Here is a 26521-nt window from a genome sequence, read left to right as displayed (position 1 = left end):
AACATGGGCCTGTGGAGGTGGCGAGCTCTGCTGGTGGAGCAGATTCTCTCATGCCCCCAGTCTCAGCTGCTGCAGGTGGAGCATGACTCTCCACTTCCTCCTCAACGGCTCTCTGTGATGAAGGATCCATATCCTATTCAAAATAAGAAAAATAAACAGATTTGCGTTAGTGTCACCTCGACTCTTACAAATGCAATGCATGGTATGGACTCAATCTAGGCCCAGAAACGCCTAAACCGTGCTCTGATACCACTAAATGTGACACCCCTCACCCGTGTACAGTATACCCGAGTAAGTAATGCCACACGGTGTACCGGCACACTCTAATATTCCTCAATTAATTTATATCATGCTTTTTGCATATAATTTATGAAATACAATTTGTTTAAGCCATTTATCAAAAGTATTATTCATTTAAGGTTCCGAAAATTTTAAAGAAAATCCGGCGGAGTACCGGCTAAAAATGGAGAAAACCGTTCTTCGGAACCTGTTAAAAAAACACTTCCAATATTTTTATTTCATCATCTCAAACTCCAATATCCCAAAATCTCAACAATATTTCTCAAACATCCATTATCAACACCAAATTCAATATCATGATTTCCACATTTCAATTTCTATTTTCATTCATCATTCACATGTGATGTTCGCATGTAAATCACAAGTAAACATCTACTTTTCCATTAACAAATACAATTTTCATAATTTACATATACATCAAAATATATTACATGAGTTCAAATACATATGAGAAAATACAAATCTGCTACAAAATATCAAAATGACAAAATGACACCTAGTGCCCTACCGATGCACTGCAGGTAGTGAGGTGACACGGACACTGAGCAGAACTGTCAGATAGACTCACCCAGTCTGTGGTCTACTGGGCTCACGATCGGGATCTCCAGTACCTACGCGTGGCAAAAGCAACGCGCTAAGCAATAATGCTTAGTGGTGCAATAATATAATAGAAGAAAATAGCAAGAAAATAAATGTGTATACAATGTGTATGCTTTCTTTGTTTGGTCTTGGTATATTCATTAAATCATTAGCTTTATTCACTTTTATTCATTTGGTTGCCCCAAGTAACCTACACTAGACGACTGGACTGGATAACGGGTAAGCGCACGGGTACCTAGTACCTCGCCGTCACACCATCGGTCACATATGTATCTCCGTGTGCAGCAGGCAATAACAAGCTGTAAATAATATCAGGCACAAGGCCAAGTCTCAATACAAAGCCAGAATGGCTAAAAGCCATGAAATCACAGAATGGCATTTTTGCCATGTGCGATCGCTAACGGAACCCTATTGGCATGCCAAACTATCCAAACCAATCTTGTTAGGTATACTAGGGCATTTGAAACTTTTAAATTCTTCAATTTGTGAATTTCAACTTTTTGGTGTCACTATTCATCATTGGTCAACCAAAAATGTTGACTTTTAGCATAAAAATGTGTACATCAACTTTGGCACTCCCAACATACCACATTTGGTGTTTAAAACTTGTTGGCATTAAGTGTTTTTGCAATTCCAAAGTGCAACCCACACTAGCAGAAAATTTCAGTTTTGGTGCCCTTACTTCACTGTTCCATTGGACACTGTTACTGTTGGAATTTGAAGAAATGTAAAACATGAAAGTTGTTCCTTATTTTGTCTAGTTGAATTTCCTTTTTTGAATCACTCCATTTGGAGTTTTGTAGCTCAGATATGGCTCAAAAACCCAAGCTGTCGGATTGCATTCTGCAGAAATTTACCATATCTACAGTGCAGGAACAGTAACTTGAGTCACTTGGTTGGTTGGGTTCTGGCCATAATTTGGGGTAGGTTCCTTCATGAAAGTTGTTTGTCTATGTCTTAACTTATTGCTGTAAAAATTTCAGACCAATTGACCAAATCTACAGTGAGTTATGGCCAAATGAACAGTTACTGTTCATTTGGTCAAATTCTGCAGAATTCAGTGCAGGGAATCCGGATTGGAGCTGGGTTTTGACCCTTTTGCTTTGGTCTTTTGGGCATGGTTTCTTCAGCAAAAATGTGCCATTATAAGCCTAGTTTCATGTCCAATTGGCCAAACTTCAATTGGACTACCACTGCCCAAGTTATGGCAGTGCAAAGGGACTGAAATTTCAGTCCCTATGCTGCTGTCCATAGGGCAGATTTTACTTTCACTTTGCCATTCTATTTTTAAGTTCTAATTATGGTCAACATACCTAAAATGGTCACTAATTGACCCTTATAATGTTCACTTACCACTTCATAAGCCAAAACCAAATTTCACTCTCCAAAACCCTAGCTTCACATTATGTTTCCTACATAATGCCTTATTTATCATAATAAATTTTTATTCTTATGTTTATAAACTTTCAACATAATTCTAGTTCACTTCAAGCTCATCAAAAACACTCCTTACTATTTCTCCACTAGGGCAGCCAAAATTCATGTACACACACACATGAATTTTGTTCATTTAAATGACATTTTCTTACTAAATTCAAGTGCTCATTCATGAAATTAAGGAGTTTTAGGTATATAGTGCACTAACCTTGTTGTATGCCAATCCAAGCTTGAGAAAGCTTCACTTTCTTTCTTCTTCTTGGCTGCCAAAAGCTTTAGCAAGGTGCTAGGGCAAATTTTTGTGAAGATGACTAAAGGTTTTATGGTGATTTGGTGGGTTGTCTCAAGCTTCCATTAAGCTCCCATGGAAGAATAGGGTTTTGGGAGAGAATGTAACGTTTTTGGGTGAGGAAGATGGCTGCTGAAATTTTGTTATTTTGGTCTTATTTAGTCTCTTTTATTTGTTAGTCAAAGGGTTGCTTAATTGTGATTGGTCACAATTTATAAATGACATCATCAAGATGTCATAAATAAGCTTTTCTTTGATTTTTCTTTTCCTTTCATCACTACTCAATTTCAATTTAATTTCTAGTAATATTTATTCATATTTTATGTCATATTAATTATTTACTCAACTGGACAAGTCGGCCAAAAATCACCTCTGAAGGCGAAATGACCAAAATGCCCTCCGTTTGGCTTAACGGGTCAAAATTTCTTTGTCTGGATTGAAAAATTTTTCTAAATATTTTCTTGGCATTCTAATGCCATAGCAACCTCAATGACCCTTCTCTGGAGTCCCAAAAATTATTTTATAATTTTTCCCCCGGGTCTAGGGCTCCTCGTTGCGAGAACCGCAACTTCCCTCCGGTTACCCATCGCTTGGGCACCGGTTCGTTTTGCTTGGTTGTATTTTATTTCTAAAATTTTTACTAAATTTTTCTCATTAATATTTGAGTTAATTATGGTCCCTCACTTTGATTTGAATATTTTTCCGGACGTTCTAGCTGTCCGGACCGACACCGGTCACCGGAACAGTAGAATGTACGGAATGGTTACCGGGAGGGTGTTACAATAAGAATATGTCTCAATATGCAAATTGAATTCCATTCCTATATATGGATCTATAATAGCAAATTTATCATTCTTAATATCTTGTCTTTCTTCATTATGATCTTCCCAATTAGTCATTCCATTAGAAAAAGTATCTTGACTTTCATTTAAATCAAAATCCATGGTACCTATAATAAATAAACAAATATGTCATCTTTAGATTTATTGGGAAAAAAAAGGATTGAATATGAAAAGTAACATTTTGAAATTTGAAAAAAATGTTTTTTATTTATCCATCTCATTGTTCAACTTTCAATTTACCTAAAACAAATTATAGAAAGTTTAAATAAATCACAAATTAGTGCACTCCATTTTGGGGTTTTTTTTTCATGAGTTTTAGTTTTTATAGAAATTAAGTGGATTAAGCATATTTTGTAACACCCTCACTGTAACCATTCCGTACATTCCACTGTTCCGGTGATCGGTGTTGGTCTGAACAGCTAGAACGTCTGGAAAAAATATTTAAACTAAAGTGAGGAACCATATTAACTAAAATATTAACAAAAAAAATGTAGGAAAAATTTTAGACATAAAATACAACCAAGTTAAATGAGACGGTGCCCTAGCGATGGGTAACCTCGTGGGAAGTTGCGGTCTTCGCAGCTAGAAGCCCTAAACCCAGGAGAAAATTCATAAAATAATTTTTGGGACTCCAGAGAAGATTCATTGAGGTTTTTATAGCATTAGAATACCAAGAAAATGCTTAGAAAAATTTTTCAATTGGTACAGACAATTTTGGTTTGTTAAGCCAAACGGAGGGCATTTTGGTCATTTCACCTTTAGAAATGATTTTTTACCGACTTATCCAGTTAATTAAATAATTATTATAATCTAAAATATGAATAAATATTGTTAAAAATTAAATTAAAAATGAGTAGCAAAGAAAAGAAAAGAAAATGAATTAAAATTACAATTTTGACCTCATGCTTATGTCACTAAGCACTCTCACCCAATTACATTGTGACACATGTCTTTAAACCACTTAAAATGAGCAAAATGGGCAGAAAAATTGAAGAAACAATCTGCTTCTTCTTCATAAACGAACCAGCTCCCTCTCTTCTACCATTGAAGCTTCGCCCAAGCTTCCAAACCTCTACCAAAACCACCTCAAAACCTCATCTTTCCTTCACAAAAATTTATCTCTACCACTAGAGCTAGACTTGGGCAGCCATTAGAAGAGGAGAAAGTGGAAGAACCAAAGAGGTTAGTGCCATATTCTTTGCTTTTACATCTTTCTAAACATGAATTTAAGCTAAGTTAAGTTGAGAATTTGATAAAAATTGAATTAATGAGGCATGATTATGTTCCATGAAATTTTGGCAGCCTTGACATGAGTTAGGGTTAGGAGAATTCTTTGATTTAAAGTGACATATTAGCTGCCCCTAGTATAAATTATATGATTAGTATAGCAAATTAGGGGTAAGATGCATGAATTGGAGGCTTGGTCAATTAGGGTTAGGGTTTTGAAATTTAATTTTAGTGGTGGATGAAAATGGACATAAACTAAAGTTGTAATGGTCAATTAGTGACCATTTGGCTATATTTGATTAGGAAATGAAGTGATTTGTGCCATGGGAATTGAAGTTAGGTATGCTGCCCTTGAGTGCCCTGCAGGTCTAGATATGAGTCCAGCATGTTTGGTCAGCTATAAATGGAGTTGTAGAGGTTCAATTGGTGCAAGGCTAATTGGACATGAAACTAGACACATAATGACACAACTTTGGTGAAGAAACCTTGCTCAGAAAATCAAATCAAGCTGACTTAAAAATTGCCCTAATCTGGGTGACTTGCATTCTGCCTGGGCAAAATGACCAAATGAATAGTATCTATTCATTTGATCATAACTCAGTGTAGAAAGGTCCAATTGACCTGAAATTTTACCAGAAGAAATAGGAGATATAGACCTACAACTTTCATGAAGAAACCTAACCCAAATTTTGACCATAACATGTTCAAAAAGTGACCTGCAGTCACTGCACAAAACATTGTAGATTTTGGTCAGTCCAGAAAATCTGGAAAGTTTACAATCCGGCCAGTTATGGTGTTTAGGCCATAACTTGAGCTACAAAACTCCAAATGGAGTGATTCAAAAAAAGAAATGTAACTAGACACAATAAGGAACAACTTTCATGTTGACAACTTTTTCAAATTCCTACTATAAAAATAACCAATGGAACAGTAAACACAAGGCTTGAAATCTGAAAATTTTGAACAACTAGCACTAAGCTTAGAAATGGTATTGGCAACCAATGCCAACAACTTTGGAATGCAAAATGTGCTATGTTGGTGATATTTGAACCAATATACCTATTATCTATGAAAAAGTCAATATTTTAGTTGACTAATGAAATGAATAATAACCTTACACATAAAGTACAAATATTCAAGAAATGACTTTGTAATATGCCCTAGTAGGCCTAATGTGATTGGTTTGGATAGGTTGGCATGCCAATAGGGTTCTGATAGCAGTACTGCGTATGATGTATGGCTTCATTGCCATTCTGTGATGTGATAGCCTATGGCTATACTGATTATGATGTTTTACTTGGCTTTATGCCTTATTGCTTTTATGGTTTATTAGCCATTCTATTTGCACACCGGGAGACACATTGTGACCGATGATGTGACGGCCCGAGGTACTTGGTACCCGGTTCTAGTTTACCCATTTATCCAGTTCGGTCAACTTGTATAGGTTACTTGGGCATGGAAAAGTATAACTGTAATTGAACTGATTATTAAAGAAAATACGGAAATTAAATATCAAGAATAATTACAATAAAATACAAAGAAGCTCAAAATCATCAAGAAAATAATTAACAAAATGCATGAAGAAGTTAATATCATAAAATGTAATTAGCCCTCGACTAAACAATAAGTTTGTAATTATTCATTTCTTATGAACACAAAACTAGGAAATTATTACTTTTATTTGCATATTATATTTTCTTGTATTATTGGCACCACTAAGCTTTATGCTTAGCGCGTCGCTTTTACAACGCGTAGGTACTGAAGATTTGGACAGAGGGCCCCGTAGACCACAGATTGGGTAAGGCCGTTCACAGTTCTGCATAGTGTCTGTGTCACCTTACAAGCTACGGTGCATTGGTAAGACACTAGGTCCCATTTTGTATTTTGTGATTTTTGTAAGTTTTATAATTAAACTTTTATTTTATCATATATATTTGAAACCTATGTAATATAATTTTATATTAATGTAAGTATTTGTAACTTTGTGTTTATAAATAACATATGAGAATTTATTTATGATTTGAGCCTGATGATGATGTTAAATGAATGAATGACAAATGGAGGAATTGTTGAGAAATTGTTGCAAATTGATGTGATACAAATAGAGTTTGAGAATAATTGGAAATTATTGGAAGTGTTTTTCACAGGTTCTGAAGAACTGTTTTCTCCATTTTTAGCCGGCACTCTGCCGGATTTTCTATAAAATTTTCGGAGCCGCAAATTAATTTATAATTTCAATAAATGATCTAAATGAGATCAATTTCATAAATTTCACTTAATAACTATAATAAATAAATTAAGAACTGATAAATATCAATGAGATAAATTATGGTGTTTTGGTATACTGTGTGACATATCTTGCTCGACTACACTGTAGACGGGTAAGGAGTGTCACATATTTATTATTAAAAAAAAAAAGTAGAGTGCCCAACAAATTTTTGCCTAAATCTACCGTCTACAAAGGATTTAAAATTTATTAGGAGTTCTTTCAAATTACTAACATATATAAATTGTATACAAATAACTGTGGTTATATAATAAAGTGCCTAGAATAATCAATTTAAAAAAAAAAAAAAGAATGCTCAGCATAATTTATTGGGAGTTCTTTAAAAATAAAAATAAATTTGTGCCCAGAATAATCAATTAAAAAAAAGATAGTATAAATTATATGTGTACCTATCGAAAAGTTCTTTTTCTTAAAATCTTTATCCTTTAGCAAAAGACTAGTCTCCAAAATAAAAAGTTCTACGGTAAAAGGTTGACACAACAGAGGAAAAGTATAAAATATTTTAAGAAAAAAAGAAGATGAAACAAAAGAAGGGAGAATCACGAGAGGAAAAAAAAAGTGGAATGGCAGGAGGGGGGGGGGGGGGGGTTGTTTTGTCTGAGGTGAGAGGAGAGTGAATAAATTAGAGATTAGGAGAGAAAAAATGATAATTAATTATAGGAAAGAGAGAAAAAAAAAAGTAACTTGTAATAATAGGTAACAAGTTACCTAAAATTTATTAAATACTCTTTCAACCAATAAGAAGGAGGTTGTTGGACAGTCACTTTTTCAAGTAACTATAGCTAACATTCCTCTTTTGCCCAAAATTCATCCTTACATATGACCATGCCTGTGTCTACACACAAGCTTGCCTGTGTCTGACTCCAAAAATAGCACAAAAGCTTCCTATGGAATTTCAAGTTGCTCTTTCCGTATCTCTAGCAAATTTTCCTACGATATTAGCTCACAATAGAATTCTATCCTAACCAAATAAAAAAAAAGTAAAAATAAATATCCTAAAATAAACAAAAAATAACCCCAATTACCTACTACAATAAAATACTAGAAAAGAATAAATGACTAAACAAAAACTAAATCAAATAACCTAAAATATGCAAATAATGATTAAATAAAAAATTATTAAGCTTTGAATGCAACTTTGTTAATCTAATAATTTTATTTATTAAATATTAATTTAATATTTACTTTTACATGTTACAAGAATTATATAAAATATTCATAATTTTTAGATCTATAATATATATAAAACTATAAAATATGAAAAGATATTTAAATAGAAAAAATATGGTTATATATGTAATTTCCAATAAATAAAGAAGTAAATTAATTAATTATAATTAATCGATCAGTTTTTTAAAACATTTAAAATGATAGTGATTCACATTAGTCTAAAACTTGTTAAGAATTCTAGAGATAAAGTTATATAGGAAAATATATGAGTTGTTGAAAAAATATATGATTAAATTTATGTATTTATAAAAATCTATAAAATTTTAAAATTTTATTTTAATTATAAAATTTTTATAATTAATAAGTCTCACTTTTTTTATTCTCATATATTTATAATGTATTACTATTTTCGTTAACTTAAATAGACGATGTAACATTATAAAATTTCAAGGTAATAATTAGATGAAAATTAAAGTTTTATCTCTTAATTGATAATACATTAAACCACATGATACATGCATTTTTTAAATTATTATATCTTTTAATTTCATAAATAATTATTTTTTATGTTAACCTAACTAATACAACATCATTAAATAAAAAAAGAAACTTTAAATTATCAAAGGAATTTAAAATATGGGAAAATCATTTTTGTTTTAAAAAAACAAAAGAACATATTTTGAAAATAATATTATGAGCTAATTAGCATTTAATATTTGTAATACCCACAACTAGGATAATCGAAAATCGTACCCAAAAAGGGAAATATCCCATGAAATCTAGAAGAGAACAAAGATCAAGGGAAGCAGTATGTTTGAAAGGAGGACAGGAAATGAAGGATTCAAATGTAATAAGTCTTTGCTGGCAAGTTTGGCCGTCGAAGTAAAGTTTGATCGTCAAAGTTTGTCTAGGACAAAATATACAAATTGAATGGCTAAAGCTCTCGCCAGGCCTCTCCCTCATTTTCCCCCCTTCCTCTCCCTTTTGTTCTCCTTTCTCCCTCTGTTCCCTCTATCCTTTAACCCTAAAACACACTACTCTAGCCTCTACTTGAAGGAGAATCACCCAAACCTCTTAAAAATGGTAAAACCACCATTTTCTCTCCTCTTCCTAGTGGGCAAAGAAGAAATGGGATAAACTCCTCCCTTGGAAGCTATAACAAAAGAGGTGAACTCCATTCTCTTTCTTCATATTTTGATTAAAGGCTTTAGGGAAGTATTTTGTTGAAGAAATGATTTAAATCTAGTTTAAGGTTGTTTAAGAGTTAAGTATGAAAATTGTGGAATTAGGTTAAAATGTGTAGATTTAAGTAATAACTTGTATTTATAGTTGTTTAAATCTAAAAATATGTAAAAGCCTAGAATCAGAACCTTAAGACTGATTGTTAGGATTTGAGGGTTGAAAATCTAATTTTGGCACTATGGATGAATTCTAGGATATCCCTAAACATTCGACAACCAAACCATCATCATTTGGTAGCTGATTCATGGGAATAGTCACGTGAACAATGCATAGCCAAGGTTCGACTATCAAAGTTTGGGATTTCGGCCATTAAACCTACTCTGGCTGAGAATCTCAAATATAATTGATTATTTTTTTAGTCTGAATCTAAGAACCTCTAAATACCTTTTATTATAGAAATGAAGATAAGAAGTAAACAGTATACATTTAGGGGATCTTGAGGACTAATAGCAATAAGTGAGGTAGTGGAGTCCAGCAACCCCAAGGTGAGTAGAACCCACTAAGCTCTTTTAAATAGCTATTTTCTTGATGCATACATATGCATCCATGCATCATGATATTTGTTACTAGTTACAAATGCATCTTAGGATTATTATATGAATATATATTGTATGTAACGAATATGTTGGATAATATAATTGTGTTATGTAGTAATTTATGGATGGCCCACTGGTTCCCAATACGAAAGATAAAGGAAAAGTAAAGAAAAGCATACATGCATATGAGTTCATATAAGAAAGAAAGGAAAGGAATGTCGGATAAGATAATTCTGTGTCTCTAACATCGAGATACCAGGGATTATAGGATCTATAATACCCCGAACCTCCGAGCTTTAAATAGTACCATTTTTTGTCTGTGAATAGTACTATTCAAAGCCACCTTAGAGACCAAAAATAAAGGGAAAATTAATTGAGATAGACACAATAAAAATTCAAGTGAACCAAAGACCTAAAGACCCATCGGAGATTATGAAAAAAATTGATTATAACCCGATGAGGGGCATTTTGGTCAATTCACTTTAAAAGTTGATTTTTGACCAAAATATCAATTAAATAAAATGAAAAATAATGTATCATATTATGAAGAAATTTTAAGGAAAATTCAAGTAAAAATGTGTAAAGGAAATAATGGAAATGAAAACTTAAAATTTTAATTCCATTATGACATAAATAAAAAAAAACTAATGACCAATGGGCTTTGGACAACTCAATTTAATTATTTAACTCTTGGAATAATAATATATAAAGAAGACAAAAGCCTTCTTCTTCCTTCCATAAGTTGGCTGCCCACCTCCCCACTCTCTCTCCCTTCTTTCTTCATTCCTCCATTAAAAACCTCTCTCAACCCTTGATTTCCCTCACTTTTCTTCCATGGGGTTTCCATCTAATTAGTAGAAAATATCAAAGTAACCTTTGATTAAGGGATTGAAGCAAGAAGAAAAAGAGATTTGGAAGAGAAATTAAAGATTGGAAAAGTCACTATTGAGGTAAGTCATTATTCTAACTAAATTAATTGTGTTTGCATAGGATTAGAGTTATTTATGAGGAGATTAACTTAAGAAATTGAAGAATCATGCATGGAACTTTAAGCTAGGGATTTCGGCCAGCCATGGAAAACTTAGGGTTTTATGTGTTTTAACTAAATTGATGATGAATTCAAGTTTAATTGAAGTGGTATACATGTGCGGGGTAGTGAAATTACATGGGATTTGCATAAATTGGAAAATAGAAAATTAGGGTTGATGAGAAAGTAGAGCTTTTATTGTATGAAGTGTAATTAGTGTTAATAATGGCAAATTATGGTCTTTTGAAGTTCCTTGAGTGTGAATTGACAATTGGTTGATGAAAGGAATTAATGGAATGGTATGGGTTGGGAAAATTACAAAATAGGGTTTTGGAAAATTGGGAGTTTTGTGCTATGAAGTGTTATAGATGTATTAATGTTAAAATATAGTCATTTGGGGTGAATTAAATGTGAATTATTGTTAGTTAGTGAAAGTAATTAATGGAGCTAACAATTGAACCTTAGGGTTGAAATTCTGGACACTGGAGTCCAGAACACATAAATACTCATAAGTTGAGCTACATAACTCAATGAAACATAATACATAGGGCTAAAACTTTCATGAATAATGATTTCTCAGAAAATGATCATAAGTTACCCTAAATGTGCCTTGAATCCGGATCTGGGAATTATGGACCTGGCAGAGTGACCAGTGAACAGTAATAGGAAAATTGTCATAACTCACTCTAGGAAACTCCAAATGACCTGATTCTTGAACCATTGGAAACATAAGACATAGAAGAACAATTCTCATGAAGATCATAGAGCCAAATTATGACTTTAACCCAATCAAATTGATGGACAAAATTGGGTCAACAAATCTGCCTGAGTCTGGGTCAACAAATCTGGCCGACTAGTTATGGAAAAATTGTCATAACTTGGCCTACAAAACTAAAAATGTAGTGATTGCAAAGCCAAAATTTTTATAACACATAGAACTAAAACTTTTGTATTTTGACCAGAACCTAGATCTTAGGAAAACTTAGGGAAATTGCTAGAGCAAGTTAGGCATGTATAAGCTGGATTCCTGCAATTCAGCTAATAGGCCATATGACCCCAGCATGGTTAATAGTCATAAGTTTCTCTACAAAACTCCAATTGGAGTGATTCAAAATGATTTAAAAACCTAAGATAGAGATCTACAATACTGTTTTAAAGACCTAGATCAAATTATAAGAGGCCCAGATGTTAGATGAAAAATTGGGTAAAATTCTGAAAATATGGAATTTGCAGGTTTATCCACGTGAATAGTAATTAGTAATTTGATTATAACTAGAGCTAAAAAAAAACTCCAAATGAGGTTATTCAAAAAGGAAAATAAAGCTGAGACCAAGAGGAACAAATTTCATAAGGACCACCTCATCAAATTATGTTTGGAACTAGGTAAAAATTGGATTCAAAAATTAAAGCACTAAGCTGTCTAGAAAATCAAAACTCATTGAAATTGCAAAATTAACTAAGGGATGCATTAGACATTCATGTAATGAGTACTTGGCAATAGTTGAGGTGAGTATTAAGACATTCTATTTGTATGTTTTTAGTAGAAAAAGAGGTTGGGATGGATAAGTAGAAGTAAGTAAAGAGAAGGAGATCACTAAAGGTTTGTGCACAACTAACTTCCTTCTTTATTTTGAACTTGAAATTGTTTTGAATGAGCTTTATATGAATGAGATAAGGTTTTTCCTTGCATTTGAGATAATTGTGTGTTGCCAACCTTTTATGGATTTTATAATGATTTGAATGTGTTTATTGTTTTGCAAATGTGGTTATGGATTGAGAAACTCTTGAAAATTTGTTTTAACACCATAGTTAGCATGACAGTCCCTTTCATAATTCCCCAGTAATAACGAGTATTTGGGGTTTGATAATTGACTTTGATTATGTCCCCCATTAATAACTGTTCGTGGGGTGAGACTATATGAGTACTCATTAGCTAGTTAGCCTTTCTCTCATTAATAATGGTTAGTGAGGTTGATTTGCTTTGTCGTGGTATACAACACGGCATTGATAGTGAAATTTTGTGTCATGGTCTAAACTGTGTGTTGATGCTGGCAACACTTATGCTTTGTAATTTGTGATTTGCAAATTATGTTTTCTTAATTGAAAGTTGATTTCAATAAAGAGTTGTTATGGACTTAGAAATTATTTGTGGTGTATTCATGATTATGAAAATATGATTTGTTATATTTTGACAAGTTGTGCTTTACTTTAAGTTTTAAAATTATTAGTTATGCACCACTGAGTGATATACTCAGCAATAGCTTATTCATGTTGTCGCAGGAAAGGAAAAAGAGAAGGTTGCTGAGTGAGAGACTTGGAGTAGCTTTTAAAATGACTGTGGGTATACATATTAGGTATACCCCTATATTTCCTTTTGATGTATTTTGTAGCTATATGTATGAGCAGTGGTATTAAAAAGCATTATATTGCTACACCATTTTGATATTGTAAATATTGTAATTCTATTTTGAGACATATGTAAATGTAACTTTTGTAATATTAAGTTTATTATCTCTAATGAATGTAAGATTTGAAATCAAATGTTTACTTGAAATGTAAATGTATTATTATTATGCTTGTGAAATAGATTGAAGAATATCTTTTACTTAATTTATATTACGATTTCAATAGGTTATAAATTTTGGGTTTTGCTAAAGTTTTAACCATCACCATGCAATTTTTCCGCAAAATAAAAATTAAATAAAATGCTATGATCTGTTGAAAATCTCTTGTAGTATGTTTAATAGATTATCGGTAGGTGAAGTTCGGTGTTCCTAGTATCCATTATGTGTAAGTTAAGAGAAAGTTCTAAGGAGCTCTTTTAATGAGCCAAGCACAATGGATATATGTTATTATCATGTGATAGCTAAGGAACCATAGATGACATGAATTACCTTGATGTGAATTGTTTGTACTGTGAAACCATCATGAGAATGTTCATATCATACGCTTGAATGTAAATGGTTGTTATTAAATGTTTTATTCTCCTAAGTAGGCTTTTACTTATTGAGCCCTAAAGCTCACTCCTCTATTTTCTCCCTTTAGGGACAAGTGTTAAAGATATAGTTAGCATGTTCCAGGTGTGAGTTCCAAAGGCTATTGTCTCAGTATAAAAGGTATATGTTATGATACTTTTGATGAAATGTGAATTTATAAAAATTTACTATGATTGTACCTAAATATTTTATGATATATATATATATATATATATATATATATTAAAAGGCCTTATCATTCTTTGTAGAAGTAATGTTTAAACTTACTAGGGGTTTTAGTGACTCCTTGCCTACCTATTCCCTTAATGCTGTCCCAAACTAAGCTGTTAAAATATTAGTTTGTCATTTCAACTTTTAAACATCTTCCTCCGATCATATTTTTAAAGACATTATTATGTTATATTTTTAATTTATTATATTTAAGTTCGTAATTAAATTAATATTATATGTTAATAATGCAACATACAACTTTTCAAAAAAAATCAAACTAACGATACATTAATTCTTAAATCAATTATTTTTATTTATATAATTAATTATACTAAATTAAAATTAATATTTCAATTTAAATAATTAAATTTAATATTTAATATATATATATATATATATAAAATAATTATAAGTTATTTATTATTTGATGCATGTTAAAAACTAATGTAACAAAAGTTAAAATACACTATTTCATCCTGAAACTTAAAATATATATATATATATATATATATATATATATATATATATCTTGACACCCTATACTTTTAAAATGTTAAACCATTACACACTGAACTCCTTAAAAGTTGGAAGTAATATATCATTGCTCTCCCCATACCAGAAAGGGTGAATTACAAACGCACTAACATGGACTAATGGAATTGATGTGGATAAATAACAGAAGAAAAATTAAAAAAAAAAATAATCCTTGCAGGTAAAATTACCTTAAACTGTCATTATTTATTATAAATCCCTAAGTCCCCAAACCAATAACCCACAAAAGCTCATGATGCTAAAGAACCAAATTGTAGCAATTGCTTCCAATTTGGACCCAAAAGTTGGAGACTATTTGATGCTTATTTCAGCACATTGGGAGTGTAAAAGGAAGCATTCTAGGAGCACTAAATGCTTGGCGATCTGCTCTCCTCAACAACTTGTTGATATTCTTTGCCGGATCTCCTTTTCTTGTATCTAGGCTTTCTCTATTAGGTATTTGTGCTACATTTCTTTTGGTTGAGAAGCAGAAGGGAAGAAGGAGACCTGATAATGTGATTGGTTCAAGTGTTGCTGGTTGTGTGTAGGAATGGCAACGAATCGAGTTTTTGCGGGTACCCAATCCGATCGACTCCTATTAGGACAGGTTTGTGTATTATATAAGCGGGTTAGGAAACGAGTTCGGGTTTGAAAAATAATACCTGTGGCGGGTTCGAGTCGAGTTCATATTTTATATATTGGGTATTCGTTATTCAAACTCGTTTACATAAATACTTAATTAAATATAAAATATATATTTTTATAATAATATTTATAAATTTTTATATATTTTATTTTATATAAAATAGAATTTAAATATTTTATAAAATTATTAAATTTTTAAAATATAAATTATTAATAAAAATAATTTTTTATACAAAATATTAATTAAAATATATAAAATCAAACGGGTTCAAGTTTTTTTTAGGTAATAATAATCGAGTTTGGGGTAGGTTCGGATGATTGAGAATAAATTTTAAACGGGTTTAGGACAGGTTCGGATTTTTGATAATATTAATCGGATTTGAATTCCGATATAGTGATTTTTGTGGATACCCTACCTGTTGTCATCTCTAGTTGTGTGTGTGCTTTTTTTGTCTATAAATGGAGTAGGGGAGAGGCATTTTCTTGGCTTTAGGAATTTTTTGGGTTTGTTGCCAATTTCTATCATTAGTTGAGCGAAAGGCTATGGAAAAACTATGTAAGTAATTTTTCTTTGTTTGGTGAGAAATTGATTGTTCATTATAAATGACTTCTTTTTCCTTGTGCTTAAACTAATCATTAGATGTTGAATGTCATTATATTTCTTGATATGCATTTTCGTAAAATCTTTAGTTTGCTATTATTTCTTTAACTCATTCACGTTTCTGTGGATATATAATAGTTAATAGTTGCAGTCCAAACATAGGCTTTAGAAATTTGGAGACGCAGGTTAAGAAGGCAAATTTTTTTACTGTTGGGTAATTTAAAAAAAAAAATTCATGACATCATTTTATGAACTCTCACTCTCTCATGTGTGCATTGAATCACGTGATTCACTTAGTATGATTTTAAAGACATCTTAATTTCATTTTTAAGAAATTCATAATAAAATATTTTAAAAATTTAGAATGACACAAAAATTTTTTAATAAAATTCAAGAGTAAAATGATATATTTGATTTATAATAAAAAATCTATGTCATCTCGCACACTTTGAATACTAGAGTTGAGGGATTTGAATTGGAAAAAGAATCAAATAAATCTCAATACTTTTAATTTTAGGCCAAATAAGTTTATGTACTTTGAAATTAAGACTAAATAAGTTTTTACTTAATAAAATATTATTTTTTCTAATTTTTAATACTAAAAATATTTATTTTTTAATTAAAATAAAATTAAAAAAAGAAATTGAATGATATAATAAAAAATTATTTAATATTAAAGTTATTATTTTTAATATTTTATTATTAAAAAACAGAGAAATAATATTTTATTATTAAAAAATAATATTTTATTTGATGAATATTTATTTAGCTTATGGACTTATTTTATCTAAAATTTAACTTAATTCAGTATGGACAGAAAGTAGGGTAGCTTATTTTATTTTTTTTCCTTATTTAAATTTATCATAACTTAGTTGTTTTTTGAAAAATGTAAAATTCAAAACACTCACAACGCCGCTATCCCCCATACCATCACATAACCTGTAGCCCATGGCAACAGACCTCAATCATTTTGTTTTGTTTGGCTTCAATTAGGAATTAAAAAATAAAAAATAAAAAATCCTTTGGAGAAGTCATTATTATATTAGAGAAAGCGAATGGGCCATCCAACAGACTGAAGAAATAAAAAAAGGAAGGAAAGAATGGGAATCTAATCGGAAAAGCGAAGCTCTCTTACTCATGGTTTGGACTTAGTTGTAAGGTCATCGTCTGGAAAAATGGCCAAATTGGATGAGATTACCACTTTTTCCATGACTTTTGAACGTGTAATTGACTTCATTTTTTTTTTTGAATTTCTAAGATTTGACATATTAACAACCTAAACATTCTTTACATTACATTGATACTATCTTATTAAAAAAATATGCTTTTAATATTTTGTGTCAAAATTAATTTGTAATATTATTTTGTTTAATTCAAAATATATATTTTCATGTGTTAAAAATAAATATGACTCATTACATAATTTCAAACCTAATTTTTTTAAAAATCTATGATATTTTAAAATTTTAAAATATCTCATAACACATTTTAAATGTCGTAAATGTTTCATAATACACTTATAAAATAAAATCTAGATATCATTCAACTTCCGATCAATAAACTGCTATATCAACATATTAAAAGGTATTTTAACTCTATTTTATAAAAATTAAGTCATATCATAATATATTTACAAAAATTAAAGCGTTTTCAAAATTCAAGATGTCATAAGATTTTTTTAATTAAGTTCAGGGATGAATTTATATATTTTATTGATAAATATTTACATCAAATTAAAATAAATTATAGAATATATATATATAAAATAATCATTCAATCAATTTGATTAATTTAATTTAAATTGAATTTATGAAAAATTAAAATAATTTACTACAGTTTATTTTTTTAATAAAGTTTACAATTTTTTATTTATATATAAATATAATAAATCTTAATTAATTTGATTTTATCATGACAATTACAAAAATTATTAAAATTAAAAAACAAAGAAAGTAATTGAATCGACAAAATCAAATAATATCAATTAAAATTTTTAATTTGAATTAAATAATATTCGCTCATAAATTTTAGTATGGTCTTGGCAAGCACGAAGTACTTTTGCAAACCTCCAAAACTTTATATATATATATATATATATATATATATATATATATATATATATATATATATATATATTAAGAAAGGTCCAGGTTTCGAATTGCTACCAGCGTATTCATGAGTCAAAAGTCAGTATGCGTTTTATTAATTAATTATTGGCCATGACATTTCTGACCAATAAATTATAATTTATTTTTAAAGTTTGATAAAATTTATAATTTAATTAATATATTATTAAAATTAAGTAATTTAATTTTAAAATTTATTAAAAAAATTTACAATTTAATCATTTTATTTAATTTTTTCTTTAATTTATTATTAATTATAAAAAATAAAATACTATTATTTTATAATTTTAAATTTAAATAATTTAATTTTTGAAATTTTATATTATAAATAAAATAATTTAAGTTAATGAATTGTTTTATTTATAACACAAAATCTTCAAGACTAAATCATTTCAGTTAGAAAATATATTGTTAATAGTATTTTAGTTATTTTTATTATAACTAATAGTCAATCAAATGAGAAATTACATTGAAAGACTAAAATTATAAATTTTATTAAATTTAATAAGCAAATTTCTTAATTTTAAAAATATAAAAGTTAAATTATAAAATTTGCGAAATTTTAGGATTAAATTTTTGCTTTTGTCTTCCAAATGTTTATTTAGAATGGATACGAAATATATAAATTATTAATTAAATAAATTAATATATTTAAAGAATCATTGATAATTGTACTTATTCTTATTATTTAATTTTTATATTTTAATAAAATTAATTATTTAATTTTTATATTTAAAAAATATATTATGTAATTATTATATTTTACTTCTATTTTTAGTATTTCAATCGATTTTTTCATTAGTCAATACTAATAAAATTATTATTTAATTTTTATATTTTATAAAAATCAATTAATTAATCTCTATATTTTAAAAAAATATATTAATTAGTCTTTATAATTTAATTCTATTAATTATTTAGTCTCATAATTTTTTTTATATGTACTATCATAATTTTTTGCTTTTAATATCTTTCTTATCCTCTCTTATTTATTTCTCTTTCTATGTTTATTCTCGTCTACATCACACATTTCTCTCTTTTATTCTTTATTTTGTTTTAACACAAGTTGTCTATATTAAAAATTTAATAGCTTTCTTAAATTTTTAAATAATCAAAGAAAATTATTTTATTGTAAAGCAAACACAAAAATAATATTGAAAAAATTGAACATTAAAAAAAATAAATTTAATTTAATTTCTATATAGTAAAATTTATATTTTTATCTAATAATATATTTTTTAAAAAATGTGAATTAATTAATTAATTTTATTAAGATGAAAAATTAAATAGTAATATTTTTAAATATAGGAATAATTAATTAATTTTTTAAAATAAAAAAATTAAATAATAATTTTAATAACATAAATAAAATTAAATGGCAAGACTAAATAATTTAACAAATCAAAATATAATAACCAATATTATATTTTTTAAATCTAAGAATCAAATAATTTCTTTTATTAAAATGTAAATATTAAATAATAATCTTATATTTATATAGATAAAATAATTTTAGTGCAATCTAAACGTTAGAGGCAACGCGTGTTTTGAAGCTTGAACATTGTTTTTCTGTGGACAAGGCTCGATTTGGTTCAAACTGAAATTAGGTTGGCATTTTGATTTCAATTTTGATTTAATTTCAATTTAATAAATTTTGTGAAAATTTTTATTTTGACACAAAATTAATTAAAACTAACTAAATCTTATTCAAGATAATTTTGGTCAGTTCAAATTTAAGTGATTTTAGTTTATTATTTATTAAAAATATTTTATATAAATCTAATTTATTATAAATTTTACCACACACTCATATGTATATTTATTTATTATAAAAAATTATTATAAATTTAACATATTAAAATATAATAAAATTTACTTATTATATATATAAATTTTATATATTTATATTTTAAATTTATAATAAATTAAATTTAAGTAAAAATTTCTCCTTTAATCATCCAATTTCGTTTCAATCCCAGACCAGGCCATGATTATTTATTAGTGGCAAGATCGTAATATACTAAAGAGAGATATGAGTAGCTTTCCGTTGAGCTGGTCAAGCTGAGAGAGAGAGAGAAAGAGAGAGAGAGAAGAGAGAGAGAGACTGAGAGTGATTCACTTTTCACACAACATCTCTCCGATTTTCTCTGTTCTTTCTTCCTTCTCTTCTTCTGTTTCCTCTTATGCCAAAACAAAAACTGCAAACACAATTTTTTTTTTCTTTTCTTTTCCTGACCTCAACCAATTATTTCCCTCTCTAGTTTCTTTGTTTTTTTAGCTTCAAAGTAAACCCCCACCTGAAAAAAAAAAAAACTGCTTCTCTACTTTAATGCTGCTCTAATCTTGGTGTTAAAATGCTCCATTACTCCGAGGAAATCCTCAAAATTTGTGAATTCCAATTTTCTTTCTTAATGTTTCAAAGATTACCCATTTCAGCTAATTCTAAGCTTTAATGCTGGATCTGAAGATTATTTCTTTTTGCCCCTCCACATTCTTGTTCTTCCCAGTTTCTCTATTGTTGGGTCTTGCTGCTTCGGGTTTTAGTAGCTTAATGGAGCTCATTTAGCTAAAGACATTACTGGGTATTGAGTGAAGCCTGCATGCTTCCAGGTTCCTAACTTCATCTTCAAATTTACTAATTTTTTAAGCTCTTGAAGCTTTTGGTAGTTAGATTATTTGGTATATGTAGTTGGGTTTGCAGATTTTAAGCTACATTCTAGATCTGTCTCATTTTTGGATAATGATAAGTTTTGGTAGATTCTAGCAGGGAAACTTTCAACTTCCTCTCTGGCTCTCTCTCTCGCTCTCTCTCTCTGGGTTCAAATTGGATTATTTCAAAGGAATTTGCTTGTCTTGTAATATTTGCTATACTTTCAATTCGGTTTAGATCTCAGTATGCTATTTAGACTTTTTAGGTGGTGCACAAGATTCAAATTCTTTTCTGTTCTTTTCTTTTTTGCTTTTTTTGTTGCTAAATGCACCTTTAGTGGTTGAGCTACTCCAGCATTTTTTTTTTGTCCTTATTTAAATTTACCATTTTCTTTAGGCTGAACTTTTTTCTGATGCCTCTCTGTCTTTCTTTAAGTCTTCAATATTTCATAATTCATGTAGTCTTATGATATATTTTTTAAAACAATATGTTAATGGGGTTATAGAGGCTATTTCACAAAGGTTTGGATTCTTCTTTATTTTGTTTTAATTCATTATTATGCAAGTGAAATTTGCTTTACTATCACAAGGTTATTTATTGGATTCCTTGTTACCTTTTTTTTTCTTTTGTTTATTATACTCCGTTGCTTTTTAAACTTTTGTTATAGAATAGTTTTCTTCTTTGTTCTTTACATAACATATTGGAAAAAAAAAAAAGAATTTCAGTAATGGAATGTGATATCAAAAAGTATTGTACTTTTGTTTGCTTTATTTGCTGTGTGATTTCTTTTGCTCTTGCTTTTGGTGTGTGATTACTTTTTTTCCTCCTAATTGTTCTTAACTTTTCTTTAGAAGTTGGATGTAAATAACAAGATTGGGGGATTAGAGAATGAGTTCAACTTTTCTCAAGTCGAGATTAACTGCCAGAGGAAAAACATTTAGCCCTGTTTTGGGTGCTTAATAAACAAGATTGTCATTATCATTATTGCTATTTCTTCATCAGCAAACATGAGACCGCTGCAGTTGCAAAATTGGACTTCACAAATTGCAATTTTACCTGCTCCTTACAGGATTAGGTTCAGCTTTTATTCCACTGAGAATAAAAGCTACATTCACTACTTCCAGTTTTTATGTTCTCAAAATTTCAAGTATAAGTGTTTGTTTTGCTGATACTGGCTTGTGGTAATAGGATGAGTTATTGGTCCTTACTAGTGGGTTGAGAATAGGAACTGAAGTTATAATGCATTGGCATTTCAATTTTCAACTTAAAACTTCTAAACAATAAATAATTAAGATTTCCATTTGACAAACAAAGGGTTGCAAATGCTAGAGGTTGTCAGAAACTAGATATACTGTTATTATTACAATTTACATGTGAAATGTTACTTGCGTTACAACTGAGACTAAAGCTTTCGTGGTAGTTTGTTGCAATTTAGCTTGCAAGTTTATGTATATATTCATATGGTTTTTTCTTGCAACTTTCCTGTTTACTGCATTATTTGCTGGCTGCCTTAGATTGTTTCATTGTCTCTGTGTTGAATCAGGTTACATTGTCACATACCCAGTGCAAATTAACTACCCATGAAGTTGTTCCTGGCTTCAGTTTTTCATTTCTTCTTTGTCCTGGTCACTCTTTTTCGTCTAGCTAATGCTGACCTGAATTCAGATAAGCAGGCCCTTCTCAACTTTTCTACTGCTGTACCCCATTATCGGTTACTCAACTGGAGCCCCACTTCATCGGTTTGCAACTCTTGGGTGGGTGTTACTTGCAATTCAAATGGCACTCGTGTGATTCGGCTCCGACTCCCTGCAGTGGGGTTTATTGGCCGTATCCCAGCCAACACACTTGGTAAACTGGATGCCCTTATGGTTCTCAGCCTCCGATCCAATCTGCTCAATGGTAATCTTCCTTCTGACATTACCTCTCTTCCGTCACTCCAATACCTTTACCTCCAACATAATAACTTTTCTGGCACAATTCCCACCTCTTTTTCCTCACAACTCAATGTACTGGATCTTTCATTTAATTTTTTCTCGGGCAACATTCCTCAATCAATAGCGAATTTGACACAACTCAGTGTTTTGAGCCTCCAGAACAACACCCTTTCTGGATCCATACCTGATCTTAACCACACTAGGCTCAGACGTTTGAATTTAAGCTACAATCACCTTAATGGCTCCATCCCATTATCCCTTCAAAAGTTTCCCAATTCATCCTTCGTTGGAAACTCTCTATTATGTGGACTGCCTCTTAATCCTTGCTTTGTTCCCCCACCTTCGCCCTCTCCAGCTTTCCCTCCCCCACCAGCAATCCATAAGCAGGGTTCAAAAACAAAACTGACAATGGGAGCTATCATTGCCATTGCAGTGGGAGGGTTTGCAGTGTTGTTTCTTGTTGCTCTAATTATTTTGTGCTGCTGTTTGAAGAAAAAGGATGATGGAGGTAGTAGGGTATTGAAGGGGAAGGCTGTTAGTAGTGGAAGGGGTGAGAAGCCCAAAGAGGAGTTCGGGAGTGGAGTGCAAGAACCTGAGAAAAACAAGCTGGTGTTCTTTGAAGGCTGCTCTTACAATTTTGATCTTGAGGATTTGTTAAGGGCTTCTGCTGAAGTGCTGGGAAAGGGTAGTTATGGCACTGCTTATAAAGCTGTCTTGGAAGAATCAACAACTGTGGTGGTGAAAAGGTTGAAGGAAGTAGTGGTTGGAAAGAGGGACTTTGAACAGCAGATGGAGACAGTGGGAAGGGTTGGGCAGCACCCAAATGTTGTACCCCTCCGTGCTTATTATTACTCTAAGGATGAGAAGCTTCTAGTTTATGACTATTTCCCTGGTGGCAGCTTATCTACACTTTTGCATGGTAAGCTTTAAGCCTTGTAATCAATCTTATAAATTGCCTTGCAAACAATTGAAGGATGCTTTCTCTTATTTTTACATAGAATTCTAAATAATTCATTTGCAGCAACCTATTATTGGTCCACTTTTAGCTAAATTTGCTTTCTAAGGTCAATCTCTATTTTGGCGACAGGAAATAGGCAAGCTGGTAGAACTCCACTAGATTGGGACAGTAGAGTGAAGATTGTTCTTGGAACTGCACGGGGGATTGCCCACCTGCATTCTGCTGGAGGTCCAAAATTCACTCATGGGAACATCAAGTCCTCAAATGTCCTTCTCAGCCAAGATCACAATGGTTGTATCTCTGATTTTGGCCTGACACCTCTAATGAATATTCCTGCAACTCCATCTCGGAGTGCAGGCTATCGTGCTCCTGAAGTGATTGAAACCCGTAAACACACTCATAAGTCAGATGTCTATAGCTTTGGTGTCCTCCTGCTAGAGATGCTGACAGGAAAAGCTCCACTTCAATCACCAGCACGAGACGACATGGTTGATCTGCCTCGATGGGTTCAGTCAGTTGTGAGGGAGGAATGGACAGCTGAGGTTTTCGATGTTGAGCTAATGAGATACCAAAATATTGAAGAAGAAATGGTTCAGATGTTGCAAATTGGGATGGCCTGTGTAGCAAAGGTGCCGGACATGCGACCAAACATGGATGAAGTTGTTCGAATGATCGAAGAAATAAGACAATCTGACTCAGAAAACCGACCATCTTCTGAAGAGAACAAATCTAAGGACTCAAATGTGCAGACTCCATGATTCCCAAAATGTTTGAATTCAAGATCAAGATTTCCAAAGCCTAGCACATGCCAAATGAGGTTTCTGAAGCATTGTTCAAGGCCTTATGCGCATGTGTGGTTTCTTAGTGTGAATTTGTCCAAAATTTTTTCAGTTCAGTTTTTCCCAGATTTGTAGGTTTTTTATTAATGGGGTTTCTCCTGATTTGTTGTAATATTCAATTCAACATTATGAATGAATTGATAACCTCCAATTAATAACTTTTCGAATATCTCTCCTTTCGTTGTTGAGGTGCTTGTTGTTAATGATAGGAATTTTCTTTTAATTGATTCTAATTGAAATTTAAACTTTAGATTTTATAAATTGTATTTCAGTATCAATTAGTTAAATTTATTACAATATAGGGTTTGTTGTTGTCGTGGATTCCAGAGACGGTGATTGTCAGAACATGCTGATTATGCAAGCTGATTGTGCAAGAAGATGATGAGATCAGTGGCCATATAGAGGCTATTCCAACGCTCAAGCTAGTGATAGTATTTTTAGAGCTTGTTGGAAAGTTGCTCGAGAATAATGAAGTTATGAGAATGCGTACCTTTCTTCTTGATGAGTTTTCTCCTTTTATATATTTATTTTTACCTTAACTGTCATATTTTATTTTTGCTCGTATCATTCTATCAGTCGGCAACTCAGTCGGCAGCCCGATTGCCACTTTGCTTGATTCTCCTTTGCTCGGTTTGACTGTTGCTTGATTTACCGATGGCTAGTCATATCAGGATTTATTTAATATTATTATAATTATTTTTGAGAAATTAATTTAGTTATGGACACTCAAATAATATGAAATTTACAAATTAGGAAGTGGCCTTAAATTTTCAACTTATGAAATACAAGATGCCAATCATATTTCCCAAAGATTCTTAGGGAAGGCATAAGTTATTACAAAAAATAACAAAGGTTTTTTTTTTTTTTAAATGTATTGAGAGAGTAGAACTCCGCCCAAGTAGTTTGCGCTTAACCAGTCTCAAGCCCGGATAAAGGAGGAGGATTGCGATAGGTGATAACCAGGTAAAAATTTCGTCACACCTTTAATGATATGAATTCAAATGATATAAATGTTGGGGTGGCGTCTACTAACAACGCGCTACATCAGAGCCAGGGTGTAGTGAGAAATATGCAAGGGTGTAGAGCGTTCACCGAAAGCGACGCGCCATGCCCGTCCCGAGTGTGGTGTTAAGTGAGCAAGGGTTCCCACATCATGGAAGAGTGTGGGTAAAAAAGTTAGTCCATAGGACAGATAATAGAACAAATAGTGGAACATAAAACAAGATAGACATAGAAAACAATAGAAGATATCATACAAGGAGACCAATTAGGAAGGAGCAGGATAAAAGGAGGATCAGAGTTGGTACTTGGAATGTTGGATCACTTACAAGAAAATTAATGGAGCTTGTGGATACCTTGAAAAGGAGAAGGGTGATATTGCTTGCATTCAGGAGACTAAATGGGTAGGAGAGAAAAGTAAGGAAGTGGGTAATTCAGGGTACAAACTGTAATTTACCAGAAAGGAGAAAAACAAGAATGAAGTGGGCATAATCATAGACAAGACATTGAAAGACGCAATAATAACTGTGAAAAGAGTAGGAGATAGAATTATGCTAGTAAAACTAATACTAGAAGGAGAAACAATAAATATGGTTAGTGCTTATGCCCCACAAATAGGACTAGATAGTGAGAGTAAACAAAGGTTTTGGGAAGATATGAATGATTTAATGCAAAGCATACCGAATGAAGAGAATATTTTCATTGGTGGAGATTTGAATAGACATGTAGGAAGGGATAGACAATGATATGAGAATGTTCATGGAGGTTTTGGTTTTGGCAGTCGAAATGAGGAGCGAAAAAGTATCCTGGATTTTGCTATGACATACGACCTAATACTAGCAAATACCTACTTTATAAAAAGAGAGTCACATTTAGTAACTTTCAAAAGTGGGCAACAGAGAAGCCAAATCGACTTCCTCTTAACCAGGAAGACAAATAGAGCTCTATGCAAGGATTGCAAGGTCATTCCAGGAGAGGCTTTAACAAGTCAACATCGGTTGATGGTCTTAGATGTCAAGTTTAGGAACAATTTAAGTAAGGTCAGAAGAAATAGTACAGCTCGAACAAAGTGATA

General features: G+C 31.0%; 1 protein-coding gene and 1 long non-coding RNA gene across 5 annotated transcripts; one reads left to right on the top strand and one right to left on the bottom strand.

Annotated features, from left to right (window-relative positions):
* Positions 1-654: 654 nt before the first annotated feature.
* LOC131174562 (uncharacterized) lies at positions 655-2727 on the bottom strand. The gene is made up of 2 exons (XR_009144926.1): positions 2546-2727; positions 655-911 (listed from the first exon to the last, which is right to left on the bottom strand). It is a non-coding gene; the product is annotated as an uncharacterized LOC131174562 (long non-coding RNA).
* Positions 2728-20112: 17385 nt separating this feature from the next.
* On the top strand, positions 20113-24616 carry LOC110658077 (probable inactive receptor kinase At5g58300). 4 transcript variants are annotated; one of them, XM_058137825.1, is made up of 3 exons: positions 20113-20676; positions 22382-23569; positions 23738-24616. In XM_058137825.1, the coding sequence occupies exons 1-3, from the start codon at positions 20667-20669 to the stop codon at positions 24364-24366; spliced, it is 1827 nt and encodes a 608-aa protein (XP_057993808.1). In that variant the 5' UTR covers positions 20113-20666; the 3' UTR covers positions 24367-24616. The 4 variants fall into 4 exon arrangements, with proteins under 4 accessions (XP_057993808.1, XP_021671241.2, XP_057993807.1 ...); XM_021815549.2 differs by having other exon boundaries at positions 22260-23569; XM_058137824.1 differs by lacking the exon at positions 20113-20676 and adding an exon at positions 20697-21237 and having other exon boundaries at positions 22260-23569.
* Positions 24617-26521: the final 1905 nt, after the last annotated feature.

Source organism: Hevea brasiliensis, chromosome 16 (assembly GCF_030052815.1).
Source record: "Hevea brasiliensis isolate MT/VB/25A 57/8 chromosome 16, ASM3005281v1, whole genome shotgun sequence".
NCBI classification, from domain to species: Eukaryota; Viridiplantae; Streptophyta; class Magnoliopsida; order Malpighiales; family Euphorbiaceae; genus Hevea; species Hevea brasiliensis.
Note: the sequence above shows the minus strand (reverse complement) of the source record. Positions and strands in the feature narration are given on the sequence as shown.

What these genes read in the sequence shown, in the direction of transcription:
- LOC110658077 (XM_021815549.2), top strand. Translation starts at nt 22,297, where the DNA reads ATGAAGTTGTTCCTGGCTTCAGTTTTTCATTTCTTCTTTGTCCTGGTC. An exon ending in CTTATCTACACTTTTGCATG is followed by an intron (nt 23,570 to 23,737) that starts GTAAGCTTTAAG and finishes TTTTGGCGACAG; the next exon opens with GAAATAGGCAAGCTGGTAGA.